This window comes from Protobothrops mucrosquamatus, unplaced genomic scaffold (assembly GCF_001527695.2).
Source record: "Protobothrops mucrosquamatus isolate PMUCROS unplaced genomic scaffold, P.Mucros_1.0 scaffold_215, whole genome shotgun sequence".
NCBI classification, from domain to species: domain Eukaryota; kingdom Metazoa; phylum Chordata; class Lepidosauria; order Squamata; family Viperidae; genus Protobothrops; species Protobothrops mucrosquamatus.
Window position 1 is genome coordinate 1,268,312 of NW_015386291.1, and position 18,137 is coordinate 1,286,448.

The 18,137-nt window shown below is 42.0% G+C and overlaps 1 protein-coding gene across 1 annotated transcript in view; it reads right to left on the reverse strand.

Moving 5' to 3' along the window:
* Window positions 1–686: 686 nt before the first annotated feature.
* The window catches only part of TMEM39A (transmembrane protein 39A), a 28,250-nt gene continuing 10,799 nt past the window's right edge, over window positions 687–18,137 (reverse strand). Inside the window, exons 4-9 of the mRNA XM_015827554.2 lie at window positions 6,832–6,915; window positions 4,731–4,885; window positions 4,012–4,360; window positions 2,768–2,955; window positions 1,417–1,537; window positions 687–1,210 (exon numbers count right to left, since the gene is read on the reverse strand). Of these exons, the coding sequence (XP_015683040.1) occupies window positions 977–1,210; window positions 1,417–1,537; window positions 2,768–2,955; window positions 4,012–4,360; window positions 4,731–4,885; window positions 6,832–6,915 (1,131 nt within the window). The 3' untranslated portion in view covers window positions 687–976. The remainder of the gene's footprint in view (window positions 1,211–1,416; window positions 1,538–2,767; window positions 2,956–4,011; window positions 4,361–4,730; window positions 4,886–6,831; window positions 6,916–18,137) is intronic.

An 18,137-nucleotide genomic window follows, 5' to 3' on the forward strand; every position in this document is an offset into this window, starting at 1 on the left:
TTTTAATTAAAAATACTGCCAAAGAAGATGACCATGAGCCCTAGTTGGATTACTCTGTTGCAGAACAAAGTATTGAAAACTTTGAGGATGCAGTTTAATATTGAAATTGTGGTTACTCCAACATTGGAGGATTTAAGAAGAGATTGGACAACCATTTGTCTGAAATAATATAGGGCCTTCTGCTTGAACAGGGGATTGGACTAGAAGACCTCCAAGATCCTTTCCAACGTTATTCTGATATTCTGTTAAATAGCAATATAAAAGGTGTGCTAAACTAGTTTATCTTCCTTCCTTGCCTGCTAAGGAATCCCATGCAAGTTGGACATCACTTTGAGAATATAGTTTAATAATGTGCAAAAACAAATGATTTTGCCTATTGCACTATGTGATGTTGAATACTATTTTATTTTATTACTCTATGCTGCTTACTAAAATTATTCTTTAAATTTGAGGGGGCTGGAGTTTTCTGTCATGTAAAGAAGTTTAAAACAAACTGAAGCACACCATTACCATTTTAATGCTTTAAATATACTGTAAAAAATTTGGCAAGGGTTTTTGATGGCATGATCTTTTAAAAAGTTAGTGACCTTAAAATGGGACCCAGGAAGTTGCCCATGTCTTGTCCATAATAACTGTAAGTAATGGCCACCTTTGGCTAGATGTATAGCAAATAGTCAAGTCCTATATGTAAAACTGAGTTTTATGATGGCTAACCTGCATGCACAGTAAATAGAGGGACCACACATACAAAGCTCTTGCTTCACATAGATATATGTTGATATACAGTATAAACACAATGATGTCTTTATATAAAATAACCTTGTTTATAAAGCGACATTTAACTGCCACTTGGCCCTTCCCTGCCCCACAAAAAACAGTAGTATACAAAATATAAAATATTTTTTTAAATATTTATAAACAGTTGCAAGGAAAAAAAATATAACTGTATGAAAATATCCTTCCCTTCCTCAGATGACTAATGGGCTTTTAACCCATAGCTGTTGAGTGGATAAGAATAGGCCTTGCCCAATACTATTCGGTCCCTCAGGAGTTTAAATAGGACATAGTAGTTGCAGAAGAGTATCAGGGCCACGGAGAGTGTATGGTTCCACTTCTCTGAGCGAAGCAAGGAGTAGAGTTGATAACAGACCACACTGCCTTCTATGAGAATCAGCAGATTGAGAAGCCGTAAGGGATGGTGGAAGAGGAACTAGAAAAGGAAACAAAATGTATGTTTATAGAACTTATTAGCAGCATTATCTCTGAATAGCAAGGAAGAGCCACGTTTTATTAACAAGATTCCTCCAACCTATGCTAATTATTAATGATTTGTTGTTGTAAAAGAACAGAAATCTTTTAATCTCATGGTAGGAAGTATTTTATTTTTAGACCTTCAATAATCCACTATATACTTACGTAAAAGCGAGCATGAGACACATCTGAAGGCACAGCTACATTATAAGGTCCCACTGCTTTATATAAGCATCGACTATGTCGTACTAGCACTCCTTGTGGCCATATTGTGCTCTCAGACCAGCTATGGACAAAGAAAAAGATTTCATTATTACCAGAAAGCAAAACCAGATGAATAATTTCATTAAATAAATGTAGATGCCTTTTATATGCCTTATATTTAAACTTCTCTAGTTTTAGAACTTTTATCTTTGTTCAACAAGCATAATAGAGCTGAAGAAGCTTCTTGGACGAGAAGCGAAACGTCTTCAAAGAAAAAAAAAAGTCCAGTTGCCTTGTGAAAAAGCATCTTTGGGATAAGCATAACAGAGATTTCAGTAGAAATGGAAATCCTAATTCTAACTCAAATTAAATTAAACTAGAAGTAACCACTCCTTCCTGTTTACTGTTAAAAAATCACTGAATGTTCCTTCTTTGAGTGTTCAAATTTATTTCTCTCATTCAAATTTGATAAAAATTCTCTACTACTAATTGCACTATGTAAAAGTTCTTGGTAACCTGTTACATTTTATAATGATAATATTTATTTTCCATGTTTTTTTAATATTTAAAACAATGGAAANGAAAATCAGCAAATCCAATTGCTTTTTATTAAAAGCTTCTACCATATATTCAAATTTATGGTTTCCATCTCAGGAATCCATTCAAACCTTAGGAGTTTCATTTAGGGGTAAATGGAATTTGTACGTTTTTTTCCCTGTAAAATGTACTTCGGCCCTTCTCCCCAGTTTGTCTTTTAACTTACAATATTTTGCTTTAGTTTTCAACAAACCTTAAATATTTATAAGACACTGTTCTTTCCTAAGCAAAAGTCCTGCCTGCCTTCATTTTGCAGTCAGGAAGAGGACTGAGCCATTCCACTCAATTGCATGGAATGTTGGAAGCTTTTATAGTTATTGAAAGGATAAAATTGCTGATCACTCCAAATTTGAAGGTAGGTAAAGTTGAAATTGTATCTGAATGGTCAAAATGCAAGAGCCAAGGAGTATTCTTGGAGTTGGCACTGGGCTTCTAAAGTTTTTGCTAGGAAGAGTGTCTTCAGCAGTTTTTGTTTGGTACGTAGGCCTAGAAATTACACTTTCTGCATTTGAACTTTGGCAAGCTAGCTAACTTTGTGAAGACACAAAAACCTATCAAAAACATATTCTGCTAACAGTGAATCTTATAAATGAAAATACAACACTTATAATAAGAAAACATAAGTCTCAGAAAGCTCAGTAAGTGCAACTTACAAGGAGGAGTCTTTCCAAAATTCCTACAGCCCTCAAAAAAAGTGTTATGACTACAAACTCACATGTGTTGAGGGGCATTACTATATGAACCATGTTCCAGCTTCTGCCACTTGCCCAAGTGAGCAGCTGATCTGTGTAGCAAGTCACAATACTTGGGAGGAAGCAGTTGTGTGGTGAGCATGACAAAAGCATTGATCCAAACCATGATGAGGTGCTCACATGACCAGCGCATATCATAATACTGAGTGCTCTGCAAGAAACCAGAGAATAAATTAACAAGAGCATCCCAACTACCTCAGAAGCAGTAAGATGATGTTCTGCAATAATACACATATAACAATTTCCTTCTCACTCCTATGGGGCAGTATTTATCTTCCTCAATCTCGGGTCCTCTACCAGAGATTTGCGAATGTGAGGGTCTTCACAGTATCTTAAGTCTTCCTAGCATAGTACTCTTCTGGGGAGAGAGCTCTGATGTTCCTGGGATTTGTTGGAACCACTCTCCCAGCTGAGTCATAGATCCAAGTGCTCCCTCCTACCCACCACTGGGACCATTTTGGCCTTGCCTTTCAACATCCCTTCCAATTCCTTTTTCAGGCTGTGGTAATTACACAATTCCTTATAAACTGCAAGGATAGTAAACTAGGGGAGCTTGGGCATTTCTTTCTCGCATATTTTAATGCATTATATACATTGGCTGCACACTCTCTTGTGTTACAACTCCTATGTAATTCCCTGAGCTTTCTAGAAAGTGCTCACACAAATGTGTCCTTATGGATTTCATAGTAAAATGATAGATTCAAAATATGTTGTTATTCAAAAACAGAGAATTAAATTAACAGTGTAAGTCCTGTATTTCTGCCTTTAGAATTATTCTGAACAGCTTCTGAAATCTATGAAATGATCTCATTATTTTCCCCAATTCTAATTGGATTGATTTAAAGTCTTAGTGCTGATAATCTGGATACTGTCAAATTATGATCTGAATTGGGCACCAAGTGTATATTATGGCACAAAATAGAATCATGTTATAATTGTCTTGAAAAAGAGCACAGGGTTAGTAAATGGGATGGAAAAAAGTCTGGGAAAACCACAGGGGCACTACATGTATGGCAATACCTATCCTCCAACGGGGAGCAATACTAGGGCACTCCAGATGCAGCTACACTCCGCCATCCAGGCTGCCAAAGGGGAGACAGAGAAAAGGGGAATTAACCAGAAGTCCATTGCCCCAACAATCTACAGGCAAGATTTAGGAGGTGGAGTGGCACTTATACTAATAGTAAAGTAATACAAGAACAGCTACCTTCACAAAGCATAATGGCAGAAATGCCACATAGTAGGCACTGAAGAGGGAATTGAATAGAACTTCCTTGATTCGGCGGTTAAAGTCTGCTTTGAGGCCCTCCACTTCATTGCGAATGAGATCTGGGGACAAGGGACAGCTGTGCGTTGGAGTGGTCACAGAGGGGTTGAACTGTTCTTTGACAGATTCTCTCAGGAGAGAAAATAAATCTTTGGGCTTCACAAGACTGCCAACCCCTGAGGCACTATCATCCACTAGTTGATCCTGCACTAAATAGCTGCAGTCTGTTGAAAGAGGCTGGTTTCTACTATCTTGGTGGAAGCAGCACAATGGAACATAGACACCAAACCTGAAAAAGGAAAAATGACAGGGTGAAATTATAATCTGTGACACATCCCATCTATGAATATCAGATAGAATTTTCTATCAAGGAGCACTGTAGCTTCTCAGATAATTATCTCATTTTCCTATTCAATTTGATATGTATTTTCCCTCTTTGTCTTGATCTTGTATGAAGCTGATGGACTGAGTGTCTCCTGATTAAACAATTAAAGTTTGATGTATAATAGACATTAACAGGAAAAATTGTTCTGAAACAGGCAAATCTTCCCTTATGATTTTTCCTCAAAAATTCAAGAATTAGCTTTGAAGCCATTGTTCTATACTCAGACTTCATTGGTCAAAAGTGTTCATTCAGGACAAAAGATACGGATACTTACGGGTAGCCAAGAAAGAGGAGATTGAGGACAGAATGGCTGCGGAAGAGGTTGACCAGAGTCCAACAGAGCACCCATACACAAAGGGTGAGTAGAACTAGACGTGCCAGAATCAATACCATATCGTGAATCATTGATGAAGTACCCACCTGCGAGGCCTGTAGAGTTAAACCCAGAATTCCATCAGCTCCACAGTCTTCCCTCATATCCCACAAATGTTTCAAAGATGTTCTGGTTCAGAGCAAAAAAAAAAAAAAAAAAGCTGGACATGGGAATGTATTCCTTCAGCTGCCAGCAACAATTTCCTTGCTTTTCCCTTCTTTTACTACTAAATCTCAATCAGGTTTGCCTCTACTTTGTTTCATATCCAAAGCAGAACAGTCCTGCTTCATTCTATCTGCAGACCAAAACTTTCAAAACATACATGCTCTGAGTTTGGGCATGGACCACATGAACCTCAGCTGTACTTGGAATAATTTTATATTTTAAAGTTGGGGACGAGAGGGGAAGAACCCCTTTAAAAAAAACCAGGCCAATTTCTTCCACTAGAAAACAGAAAACCCCCAAAGAGTTCCAAACATTTCAGTCCTGCTCACTCTGGTGAAGTCAACACTTTAGAGTGAAATGCCCTGCAGATTCAAGGCAGGACAGTGTATCCCGTCCTACCCTACAAGTATCATCTTCAAGCAAAGAGTGCCTACTTCTGCCATAAAATAAAATTGAGATTCAAGTACTGCAATCGTGATAGACAGTGTATTCAATCCTATCTGCATTACAAAGTGGCTTGGATTTGGGGGCATGAAGCCCATCTCAAAATGCTTGGACAAAGAAATAACTTTTCACACAGACCTCTAGGAAACACTTTCATCCTTACCAGAAAAACATCTTATTTCTAGTCTTGCAAAAATTATCCTTCTGTAAACATGATTAGACTTAAACATTTACTCCTTAGATCAATTTAATATTGTGCACAATCAATATAAACGGAGAACAAACCCCACTCTTTACTAGCAGTGATATTACCTAGTTTGGGTAATGAAACATATTTAAGAAAAGAAGCAAGCTCAGAGAGCACCAAGGACCCCTACAAAATCAATGTTGCCTGAAATAACTTGAACTTTGCTCTACATGCTGCTTTAATAACATGGAATCTAAGGGCATTGTGTACTGTGTAAGTTACAATCAGCTATAACTTGGGATACTTTACAAACATTTATCCCAAGCAAAGCAGCTTCATAAGTAATCTGGTAACTAATTTTATTATAGGTAGTCCTTGGCTTATATTCATTTGTTCACTGACAGTTCAGAGTTACAGAGGTGCTGAAAAAAATGGACGTAGACCAGTCCTTGAGGTTTTGGCTATCGCAGCACCCTCGCAGTGATGTAATCACAATCCAAGTGCCGGGCTACAATTACAACTTTACAGGGAACTGTACTCGTGACTGCCATTTGTGACCTCTGGTGGTTTCCCATAAGGCAGGGGTGTCAAACTCGCAATGTCATGTGACATGTCGTGACGTATCGCAACTTTTTTTTCCATTGCCGGCAATGGGGTGGGTGCAGTTTTATCATGATACACCCGGCCCACGGGCCGGCAGTTTGACACCCCTGCCATAAGAAAATCAATGGGGAAACTGACAAGATCACAAGTTGCTCTGGTAAGTCACTCTGACTTTTCTTTTGCCCAGAGTAACCCCCTCCTCCTGTGCAGACTTTGCTGGTTCTCCCTTGACTCGTGCATGTCCTGCACTGGCTCTTCCAGGTCTCCCATACCCATTGCATGTGTACTTACCTGAGATTCCTGCCTCTTCCCTCTTTAAGAACCCATGGGTCTTGGGGTTATGACAGCAATCGGGAATGTCCAGAATTGCTGTCACTAAGTGGTGAGGTCACATGATGTTATGCTTTATGACTGCACTGCTCAGCGATAGCAATCCTAGTCCAAATTGCTGTCGTAACCCAAGGACAACCTGTAACATTTAACACTGAGAGATGTTTTATTGAAGGTGGATAAATGAAAGAACTACAAAAGAAAGAATAAAAACAGGACATACTAACTCATTTAGAGTATCTTGAAACTAGAAAAGATTATCATCATCATTACCTCAGAGATGAGGGCCCATACAAGCCTCCGTGCCAACATCACTGTGATGAATGCAGCCAGGTGATAATCAATGAGGTGAAAGTTCTAAAGGAGAAAAGAAGAGGGTATTCACCAGTGTGAAGGGGAGGCTAGAAAAGCAGGAGATGCTGAGCTGATATAGTAGAAGCATGGAAGTTCCTATAGGGAAGAATCAGGAAACATTGTGAATAACTGCCAGTCAGCCAGAGAAGCAGGGAAGAGAAAGGGTCATGTTAAGCATGTTCAGCAAAGAAAGCATTAGACTTACAAATACTACACAGAAAGGAAAACACAGAAATGGGCATTCTATACTTACATGTATACTTCCATTCTTTAAGAAGCAAAATAGCTAGCATAGACAAAAGTGCCCCGATAAGGATACCAGTCTCATGTAATTGTGTGAGGAGAAGGGGCTCATTCCCCCTTCCCAATCTCTAGATGCTACAGTGAACTTGCCCAAGATAAAAAGTAAAAAATCCCAATCAAAGAGTCATTAAACTGCTATAATCTGATGAACTCATTCCTACTGCAGGAAAACGTGGGACAGACACGTGAGGAAAGAAATTTGTTGAAGGCAGAGTGAACTGCCTTTACTTTTTTGATAAGCATAGAAGTTGACAGATCTAGAAGAAAAAAACCAACTGAAAAATTGCATGGTTATATGGCAGAAAAGCTTCACTGTTGCTCCAAAACTATGTAGCACGTCATCTTTGCTTGTTTATTGTTTCTGCTTTTAGAAAGTGTTTCAAACACATCATTTCACATTTCATCTTTTTATTATCATAAAAACATTTTATTATACTATTGTTTGAAATGTTATGGTGCATATAAATAAATAATAATTCTGTGTGCATTTAAGGGTAGGGATTCAAGGGTAACTTTACCTTTAGCAAAAAAAGTAAAAAAGGACCTTAATAAATGATTATTCCAGAATTATCTGCCCCATACCTGTTATTAGCCAAAGGCTGTTTGAGGAAGAAAAAGGTTTTTTAAAATAATATCTCATAAAACAAATTCATAACAAACATATCTCCTCTTGTAAATGCCTCTCCTAGAAATTAACACAATCCTTCCCCTGATGAATGAATTAGGAAGCCTCTGGAATTAACAAATTGCTCAAAGTTTTACATGATGATTTAACTATTACAGTTTTGGTCACCCTCTGCTCTAAGCCAGATTCTTGAAAAAGAAAACAGTTTTGCTGGAAGAAAACCTGGAATACATTCAACTTTATATAACTGGAAACCATTCAGCATCTGCCATCTCATTCAAAAGCAGAAAGAAATATAAGGTTGTTTCTTTTAGAATGCAAAATTGGGGCATGAATATATTTTTTTTCTCTGAGTCAATAACGTTCCTTTTCCAGAGGGTCATAAAATTATGATGTATTTCTGCATTAGTAATGAGATCTCTAATACTGTATTTAAAAATGAAGACTCATGAAATTTTAGACGTATATTAGATTTCTATGCAGCATTTCAATGCACCATGGGCAGTTAGAAAAAAAATAAAAAAATGGAAAGAATTTGCAGATAAAAAATTCAGTATCTAATGAACTGAAATTTAGAATGTTCAGGATGTAACATTATATGCAAAAATTTAGACACTCCATAGTCAAACTGTATGTTTCAATAAACCCTTAACTAACAAACCAACAAAACCATTACGTGATATATTTATCTGCAAATTTGAATGCACATTATTTTTTGTCTACACTGTTTGAATAACTTGTACATATGTTCACAAACTCTTTAAAAATAATATGATAGTTTTCAGAAATTTTCTAGTCAATATTTTGTGATACCTCCTTTATAGAAATACATTTTTCAAAGGTTTCCTGTAGTCAGTTAAGAGCATTTTTCATTGCACTCTTCACTGTAGAGTTCTTCTTTCTCTTGGTTCTTCTTGCTGACATTGAATGTTTGAAATCCCCCATGTTCAAGTCTATGGACTTGTCTCTTTTTTCCTGTAAATACTTTATGGTATGTTTTAGATTACTGTCTTGCTGAAATATCCAACTTATTTTCAGCTTCAATCTCTGATTCTGAGCTATTAGCTTTTAGGACGTGGTGATATCCATGGTGGAATCTATTCTTCCTTCTTCCTGCACAGTATTTCTTATGACACTGACTACCATACAGCCCCAAATTCCCATCTTCATGCATAAAGCTAGGCAAGGGGTTCATTTTTTTCAAATTCTTCACCCTGCTTTTTCCAAATACATTTCTCCAAATATATCAATTTCTGTTTCACCTCTCCCAAGTACTTTATTCTAAAACCTTTCAAGTTAATCAAGGGTTATTTTTGCAGACAATGTTTGTGATGATGTTAGAGAAAAGATTGTCTTCTCACCACTGTGTTGGTGATCAATGTTTGGAGTCTTTTTTAATAGCCTTCCTCTGCTTTCTAAAAGTTATTTTCATTTTCAAATGGCCAATTGCCTAGAGAATACCATCATGATCATGGTATCTCTCCTGCCAGTAAATATACTATCATTGTTGGGAGCTTCAGCTGAAAGCAAGCAAAACCATCACAACCTGAGAGGTTAGAAGTTGTATGTTTACATAACAGCTCTGGTTCTTTAGCAAAAGAAAGAGACAATATGGAACAATAAAAAGGCTAGGTGATTTCTAGAAAAGTCAAAAGTGTGCTGACTGGATTTATCAGCTCATAAAAAATATGTATTCTAGAAGCAGAGATCACAGAGAACTTCCAAAAATTTTGTTCTGCAGATCTTCTCACCTTTCCAGTTCATAAAATGTGACTAGAGAAGGAAAGTATGGTGATACTGTAGAGAGCATCTGGATTAAAATAAGTAGAAGAATGTCTAATGACAAATTATTCTGACACTCATAGCAATAATCCACCCTAACAAATATCCTAGAGAACAGATTAAATGCCAGACAATTAGAAGAAATGAAAATAATAGCTCCAAGGAATTCCACATCTCTCTGCACTGCCTTTCTGTCTGCAGCAGTGATGCTTCCAAACCAGACTATAATGCAATATGACAGGATGCTCTTGATCGTCCCTCTATAAAAAGTGGTAAGGATAGGGGAAGGAAGATGTACTTTTCTCATGCGATGCAGAAAATGCAGGCGCTGCTGTGCCTGCTTCACTGGTGTCTCGCTGTTGAGCGATCAAGCCAGCCTACTCATTAGCTGCACACCCAGAAATTTGAGGCTGCTGACCATCTCTATAGGTGAATCATTAATACACAGAGGAGTGTGACTATGTCTGCCTTTTCTGAAATTGACAATTATCTCTTTAGTTTTTCCAACGTTTAAAATATATGTATTGAAAGAAAACTTTAAAGTAGTTTTGTATTTATAAAATGAGTTTGTAAAAGGGGCGTTGTCTTACCTGAACGCCTTTTCTCAGCAAGATAGTGTAGAGTCCACAGAATGGGTTAATTCAGTCTTCCTGCTTAGCAGACTAAGACAAAAAAACTTGCCACGCCTCTCTCTGGGTGTGTCTTCCCAGTTTTTGGTACATGTCGAGGCGAAGAATGCAGACGCAAGGCCCCAAACAAAAGTTGAAAGGAAAAAAAGGGGCAAAAAAACTCATGCCTAGACCAAGGAAATACAGGGGGGGATGTGGACTCTACACCATCCTGCTGAGAAAAGGCGTTCAGGTAAGACAACGCCCCTTTCTCCAGCAGAGGATGGTGTAGAGTCCACAGAATGGGACATACCAAAGCCGCTCATGTCCCTGAAGGGAGGGAAGTCTAGGCTTGGTCAACATGAGGAGTAACAACTTGTTGCAGGACCCGCCTCCCGAAGGCCGCATCTGCAGCAGCAAACCTATCAATGTTATAATGTTTAATGAAGGAAGAAGGGGACGACCAAGTCGCTGCCCTGCAAATCTCAAGCGAGGTCTGGGTAGACCAGGCTGCAGAAACCGCAGCACTACGCGTAGAATGAGCTGTGACCTGAGAAGGAACTGGAAGGGACTGCAAAACATACGCCTTCGTGATACAGGCCCTAATCCACCGTCCAATGGTGGAAGAAGAAACCTTCCTCCCCATCGTAGAAGGATGGAAAGAGATGAATAAGGCTTCCAATTTGTGGAAGGCCGAGGTACGTTTGAGATAGTGACGCAGAGCCCTGCGCACATCCAAGGTGTGCCACCCTCTCTCCAAACGATGGGAAGGGTTAGGACAGAAGTTGGGAAGTACCAGGTCTTGAGATCGATGAAAACCTGTATTAACCTTGGGAATAAATGCCGGATCCAACCTGAGGACCACCCTGTCCTCGTGGAACATACAGAGATCCTTCCTAACAGATAGAGCGGCTAGCTCTGAAATCCTCCTGGCCGATGTAATAGCCACTAAGAAGGTGAGGAAGTGAGGAAGTGGAGAGAGCATGAACCGAGCGGTTCAAAGGGAGAAGATGTTAACGCTTGTAGTACCATGGGCAGATCCCAGGACGGGTAACGATGGATCGTAGGAGGACCTGTGTTGGCAGCTCCTTTAAGGAAAGCACCAACCGCTGGGTGTTGAGACAATGGATCATGGTTCTCGCAAGTGAGAACAGTCGATAATGCCGCTACCTGTCTACGTATTGTGCTAACTGACAGACCCCTATTTAGTCCCTCAAGCAAATATTCTAATATGTGCGGGATAGTGACCGATAGCGGAGAGAGACGCTGTTGCCTGCACCAGGAACAGAAATTTCTCCAAGTGGCATCGTAGATCCTATTGGTGGATGGGCGTCTGGAGGCCTGGATAACAGATATTACCCCAGGGGAATATGCTAACCTAGTTAGACCTTCCCGCTCAAGTGCCAAGCGGCTAGTTGGAGCCACTGAGGGTCCGGATGTTGGATGCTCCCTTGACTGAGAGCTATTCGGTCCGGAGGGATTCTCCATGGTGGGGAGAGCGATAGATCGACCAGATCTGCAAACCACGGCCGACGTGGCCAGAAAGAAGCAATTAAGATTAGCTCTGCTCGCTCTTGTAAGAGCTTGCGAATAGTCGTTGGGAGCAGTGGGAGAGGAGGGAAGGCATAGAGCACGCCCTTGGTCCAAACGCTCCGAAGGGCGTCCGTCCCCTCCGCCCTCTCTGATCGGAATCTGGAAAAAAACCTGGGAATCTGAGCATTTTCCGGGGATGCAAAGAGGTCCAGGACTGGTTGTCCGAACCTGAGGGCTGCCTCCCTGAACAAGAGTGGATCTAGTTTCCATTCTGAATGATCTATGGTGGCCCTGCTCAGGGAGTCCGCCTGTCGATTGTCCTCCCCCGAAATGTGTTCCGCTCTTATGGATTTCAGGGTGGATTCCGCCCAAAGTCCCAACGCCATGGCTTCTTGCATGAGGGACCAAGAGTGGGTCCCTCCCTGTTTGTTTATGTGAGCCTTGGCCGTAATGTTGTCCGTCAGGACCAGCACATGCCTCCCCGTCACTAGGGGTGAGAACTCCTGAAGGGCCAGGTGAATGGCCCTGAGCTCTAGCCAATTGATGTTGTGGGCCAGGTCTGACTTGGACCACCGCCCCTGTGCGAGATGATTGTGAAGATGCACCCCCCCAACCGAACAGACTGGCGTCTGTGGTCAGGGTGATCCTGTTTGGTTCCTTGAAAAAGGTACCTCTGGATAGGGCGGATGAAGTCCACCAAAGCAGTGAAACCCGTGTTAGGTGTGGAACCCTGACCTTGGTTTTGGATGCACTGATGTTGCGTCTCTGAAAGGGGAGGAGGAACCACTGGAGACTCCTGGAGTGGAGCCTGGCCCATGGAACGATGCCTAGGCAAGAGACCATCTTCCCCAGGAGTTGTGAAAGACGCACCAGGGGCACCCATTTTTCTCTTCGGACTTGTCGGGCCAGCGTTCGAATGCTGGCCTGGCGCTCTGAGGAGAGATAGACTTCGCAGAGATTTGAGTCTATCAGCGCTCCTAGATGGATAAGCCGTCTTGTGGGGGTTGTGTGACTCTTCTTGAAATTTACGGAAAACCTGTGTTCTTGAAGAGTCCGGAGCGTGATTTCCAGATCTGACTGGGCTGAGTGGAGGGATCTGGACTGCACGAATATGTCGTCCAGGTAACACTGTACTCGCACTGGTCTCATCCTTAGATGAGCCGCCAGTACGGCCAAGATCTTTGTGAATACCCGGGGGGCTGAGGAGAGACCGAAGGGGAGGGCCCGATACTGGTAATGCCTGTGTGCGTAGGCAAACCGGAGAAATCTGCGGTGTTCCTGTAGGATCGGAATGTGGAGGTAGGCCTCCGTCAGATCGATGGAGGAGAGGAAGTCCCCCTTTCTGATGCTTGCTAGGATGGACTTTAGGGTCTGCATTTTGAACTTTTTGTAAATAAGAAAGCGATTTAGACCCTTCAGGTCTAGTATCGCCCTCCATCCTCCCGAGGCCTTGGGGACCACGAATAGAATGGAATAAAATCCGGTTCCTATCTGTTCTGGAGGAACCCTTTCTATGGCCCTGATGTCTAATAAGTGGGCGATTGCTGTTGACACTAAAGAAGCCCTTGAAGAATTGTTCGAAACCGGACACTGTATGAAACGATCTGGGGGTAAAGACTGAAACTCTAGTGAGAGACCGTGTCTTATGGTCTCCCTGACCCAGGCGTCCGTGGTAGTGCTCTCCCAGACGTCGTAAAACAGGGCCAGCCGACCCCCAATGGGGCAATCCCCCTTGGCGTCACTTGGACCGTCTGAAAGGCCGGCCGCCTGAGCCCCTGAAGGGACGCTTGCTCTGGGAATGACCCCTGGCTCCACCACCCTGGCGGTCTTGTTGGCGATCCTGTCTAGGAAGATAGGACCGTGAGCCTCTGGGCCAATCCCAGGACTGCCCAGCTCGAAAGGGCTGCCTCCACTCCCAAGAGTCGCTGGAACGAAAGGATGACCTACGGTAACCGAGTTGTGGTCGCCTATCCAATTTTTTGGAAGGGTGAGCCAGGATTTTACGCTTGTCCTTGCCCTCAATGACATGAGGGTCAAGGACCGCGCCGAATAAGTTCTTACCACTGTACTTGGAAGTAGACAGGCACCACTTTGCCTTTAGGTCCGTACGCCACTGTTTCAACCAGAGAAGTCTGCGTGACGCCACCGTGGCAGCAACTGAACGGGCCGAGCATCTGGCCGAATGCAGAGAAGCATCAGCAGTGTACTCTGAAGCAGCTATAATCTTGCCCAGAGTTTGGTGAGCTCTGACCTGATCTGGTGGAATGAGGGCCTGGAGATCCTGTAGCCACATGATCGCAGCACGGGCGAAGAAGGAGGATGAGGTGGCTGCCCTTATTGCCCAAGCCGAAGATTGGTGAGCCCTGCGGCACGAGAACTCAAACCTTTTATCCTCTGCCTTTAAGAACTCTGCCATGTCCCCTGGAACAGCAGTGTTCGAGAACAAAGAAGCCAACGGGGCATCCACAGTTGGGACTTCTAAAAGAGATGCAAAGGAAGAGGAAACATTATAGAGCTTTTTATCCAGACTACTTGGAGGAGGCGTGGAAGCTAGTGACGACCACTGCTTTTCCACCGTGGTTCTGAACACCGAAGGACATGGGATTTGAGGCTCCTCCTTGACCTTTTCAAAAAACAGAGGACTGGTCTCTTGATTAGAGGAGGTAGAAGGTGTCTCCTCGTGAGCCGAGGTGAGTTTAACCGTGGCAATGGCCTTTAATAGGATGGACCGGAATATGGAGGGATCAAATAGACCCGAGGATGTCACCTGCTCAGGAGCTGGTTCCTCATCCTCCGACAATATGTTGTCAGGTGTCTCTATGTCGAATGATCCCCCCTCCCCTACTTGCGACGAAGTCTCTGAAATATCAGAACGAGGCCCTATATACTGCCCCTCCTGGGAGGGTGGAGCGGGTGTAGCAGGGGAGGGATGTGCCTGATCCTGGTCTCGGCCGGCAGATGCCATAAACTGCTTGAAGGCATGGTGCATAAAGGCCTGGAATTGACTCTGGGACCACATTTCCTCTGAATCCCCGGAGCTGGCCCCAACCCCAGTTGGGACACGTCTGCTCACTGGCGCCTGCTGGGACGGAGAAAAGGAGGAGGAGGAATGATGAGCACCAACCTGCTCAGTTTCCCTGAGGAGACAGAGATAGTGGATCATCCTGTGATGATGCAAAATGGGGTTCTAGCGAAGGTGCGTCCAATGGGGAGGGGGAAACCAATCCAGCCCCAGTGGACCTCAGCCTCTGCGCCTTAGAGAATTCTCTTTCCAATGCTAGGTGTCTCCTCGAGGCCTCTCGCTCGGCTGTTTTAGACACATCTTTTGTAATTAAATGTTTGGTTTTAGCTTTTTTCTTTTTTTCCTCCACTGCTACTTCCTCTGATCTGCGTTTTGTTTGCGCAGGAGGGACACTGGTCTGAGTTGCCTGGGGCGAGGAACTGTCTGCCATTGCGGTCTGGGAACTCCTAGGCAGTCGTACCCAGAGGTGGGGGAAAATTAACACGCAGATCACGCAGTCAGAGATGGAAAAAAACAGATCCTCGCTCTGAACAGCTAACAATGGCAAGATCAGCCAGACAGCGTTCTAGTACTGTCTGTACAGGCCCTGTGACTAAAGGTCACTGACTAATTGGAACAGGTGGTCAAAAAACAGAAAGACTCTTCACTCCTCTCCTTAGATATAAAATCAAAAGAATACCCTGAGCTGAGCAAGGCAGTCAAGTCCCAATGCGAAATAACACGTGAATTTCACAGCGCCTGAAATAAGTACTTTTCCCCCTAAACAGGCCTGCTCACAGACCAAGGCACTCTGGCAGTACACAGATACAATAGAGAAAAAGGTGTCAAGTAGGCCTTCAAAATGGTGTCCGCCACGTGGCCTTTGTATAACAACCATAACTTGAACAAAATAAAATATCCTTTATTTTTTCTATTATTATTTTTCTTATTTTTTTTTTTTTTAATTCACAAGGCCTGCAAAAAGATCTTCCGTGTCCAATGTACTATCCCCCCGAACAGGCAAAGAAGAAGAAGACTAGGCCTGCAAAATGGCGGCAGCCACGTGGCCCGGTGAAAAAGCGCTCTCACTAAAAGCATGCGCTTCAAAATGGCGGCCGCGGGAATATAGCCTCGCCCAAATCGGGTCTAGAGAAATTTGAGGACCCTGGGGAATGACCTAGGGACAGGCAAGGACTCCTTCCTTACTTTCCCCCTCCCTGGTCCCAGTAACTTGCGTTTTGAAGCGCAGCAGCTGCTGCGATCGAAAAGAGGCTGGAAGCGAGGAAACGACCAAGGAACCCCCAGTGGTGAAGACAAGGCCGCTTCAGCAATCCGAAGGCCGGAGCTTTCACCCGCGACCTCCGCACAGTGGGGGAAACGATTTCCAAAGTCCCCTGCAGCTGATCTCGGCTGCCTAGCCGAGCCTCGGAATCGTGGAGGCTTGCCGTCCGGCACGCCCTCGAACGGAGCCTGCAGTCTCCCGCTTGCGAGCCCCGAGGGGCAGCAGGGAAACAGAGACAGAATCCCTGTCACACAGGGTAAATTCTATAGTAGTAGCCAATTAGGTCAAATTTCAAGTTTCTTTTAAAATTTGTAAATAAATCCAATGTAATCAAAAAAATTCAATCTAATCTGGCCTAGCCAGGGAGCCTTGCAAAAAAAGGTCTGCTAAGCTCGAGACTAGGACAAAAACTGGGAAGACACACCCAGAGAGAGGTGCGACAAGTTTTTTTGTCTTAGTCTGCTAATCAGGAAGACTGAATTAACCCATTCTGTGGACTCTACACCATCCTCTGCTGGAGAATGTATATTTTCTGTCATTTTATGTAATGTTGAATAATCCCCAAAGTTTATAAAATACTATTGATCAAATTTGAAAACAAGAGAAGAAAAAGTTTTATTCCTTGAGGATAATTATATATAATATTTGAGTAATTTTTAAAGTTTGTAAAATGTCAAAACTAGAAAAAGCTTCTCCCTTCAGGGTTAGAAATCTTTTTTGAAATAATATAGGGAATTCTTCTAAAATAACTTATGATAAAGATTAATGAGTAAACAGAAGCATATATTATTCCCCACAGCAAGGAGAAGCAGAGATGGTCAAATTGATTCTTTTATCCAAAGAAGAGAATATAGTTAATTTTGTTTTCATTTGGAAATTGCTTCCGAATTTTGAGCTTGCAATGGAAAAAAAAATGAAACTTTGATTTTGTTTTTGCTAATTAGATAGGTTTGTTGTTATAGAAATGGCTAGTATACACTACTGTGTAAAAGTAAAAAGGTGAGGTTATAATGTTGTTATCTTCTACTGTGCTAAAGAGAGTTGGAAGTCGGTGCCTTTTTCTTTCCTTTTTCTTCTTTACACCATGTTTTTTTTCTTTTTCCCTCCCCCTCGTTTATTACTTTTTTGAATTTCTCTTTATATTTTAAATTTTGATAAACAAAATGTGAGATTTAAAAAAAGTACGAGACAAATTCTAATCTAATCACTTCACAAAATCCTAACTATGTGTATGTGTGTACATAATACACACACACACACAAAATCAGTTAGCATTCTGTGTTCTTTTTTTCTATACATATACATATAGTTAGCATTTTGTGAAGTGATTAGATTTGAATTTGTCTCATTGTACAATTTTTAAAGTGGTAAAGCGGTTTAAAAGTGGATGAGAATGAACAAGCTATTAGCTCAAGTGAGATATAGTATACTCAAAATACTGTATAAATTTTACAACCATGCTGTCCAAAATATGAAACTCCTTCAAATACTTCCTTCTGTAAGATTCTGAATTATACCGATGTCAAGATTCAGAAAGTAGAGAAGTTTGTTGTTCCAAATGCCAATCCTCATCATTTATTCAATTTAGTTTAACAGATTCAAATACATTTCTGAACCACGTATACTTAATAGAAAGGATATGGCATAATTTAACATGAAGAATCTTTCAAGAAAGAAATACTTCCAGGTCTGCTATGTCAACAATTTGTTTAATGTGACAGGGAAGACAAAGAAGCAACTGCAACTGTACAAGTTGCCCAAATCTTTTAAAAGCAACAAATATTCATTATTTATTATTTATTTATTATTGTTGAGAGTGTGGTTGCGCAGCAGTTCCCTCGACACCTGGAGGAAACAGTCTATCTGGACCCGCTCCAGTCGGGCTTCAGGCTGGGATACAGCACGGAAACGGCATTGGTCACGTTGGTAAATGATCTCTGGAGGGCCCGGGACAGGGGTTATTCCTCTGTCCTTGTTCTTTTGGACCTCTCGGCGGCTTTTGATACCGTGGACCACGGCATCATGCTGCGACGGTTGAGTGGGTTGGGAGTGGGGGGCACTGTTATGCGGTGGTTCTCCTCCTTCCTCACT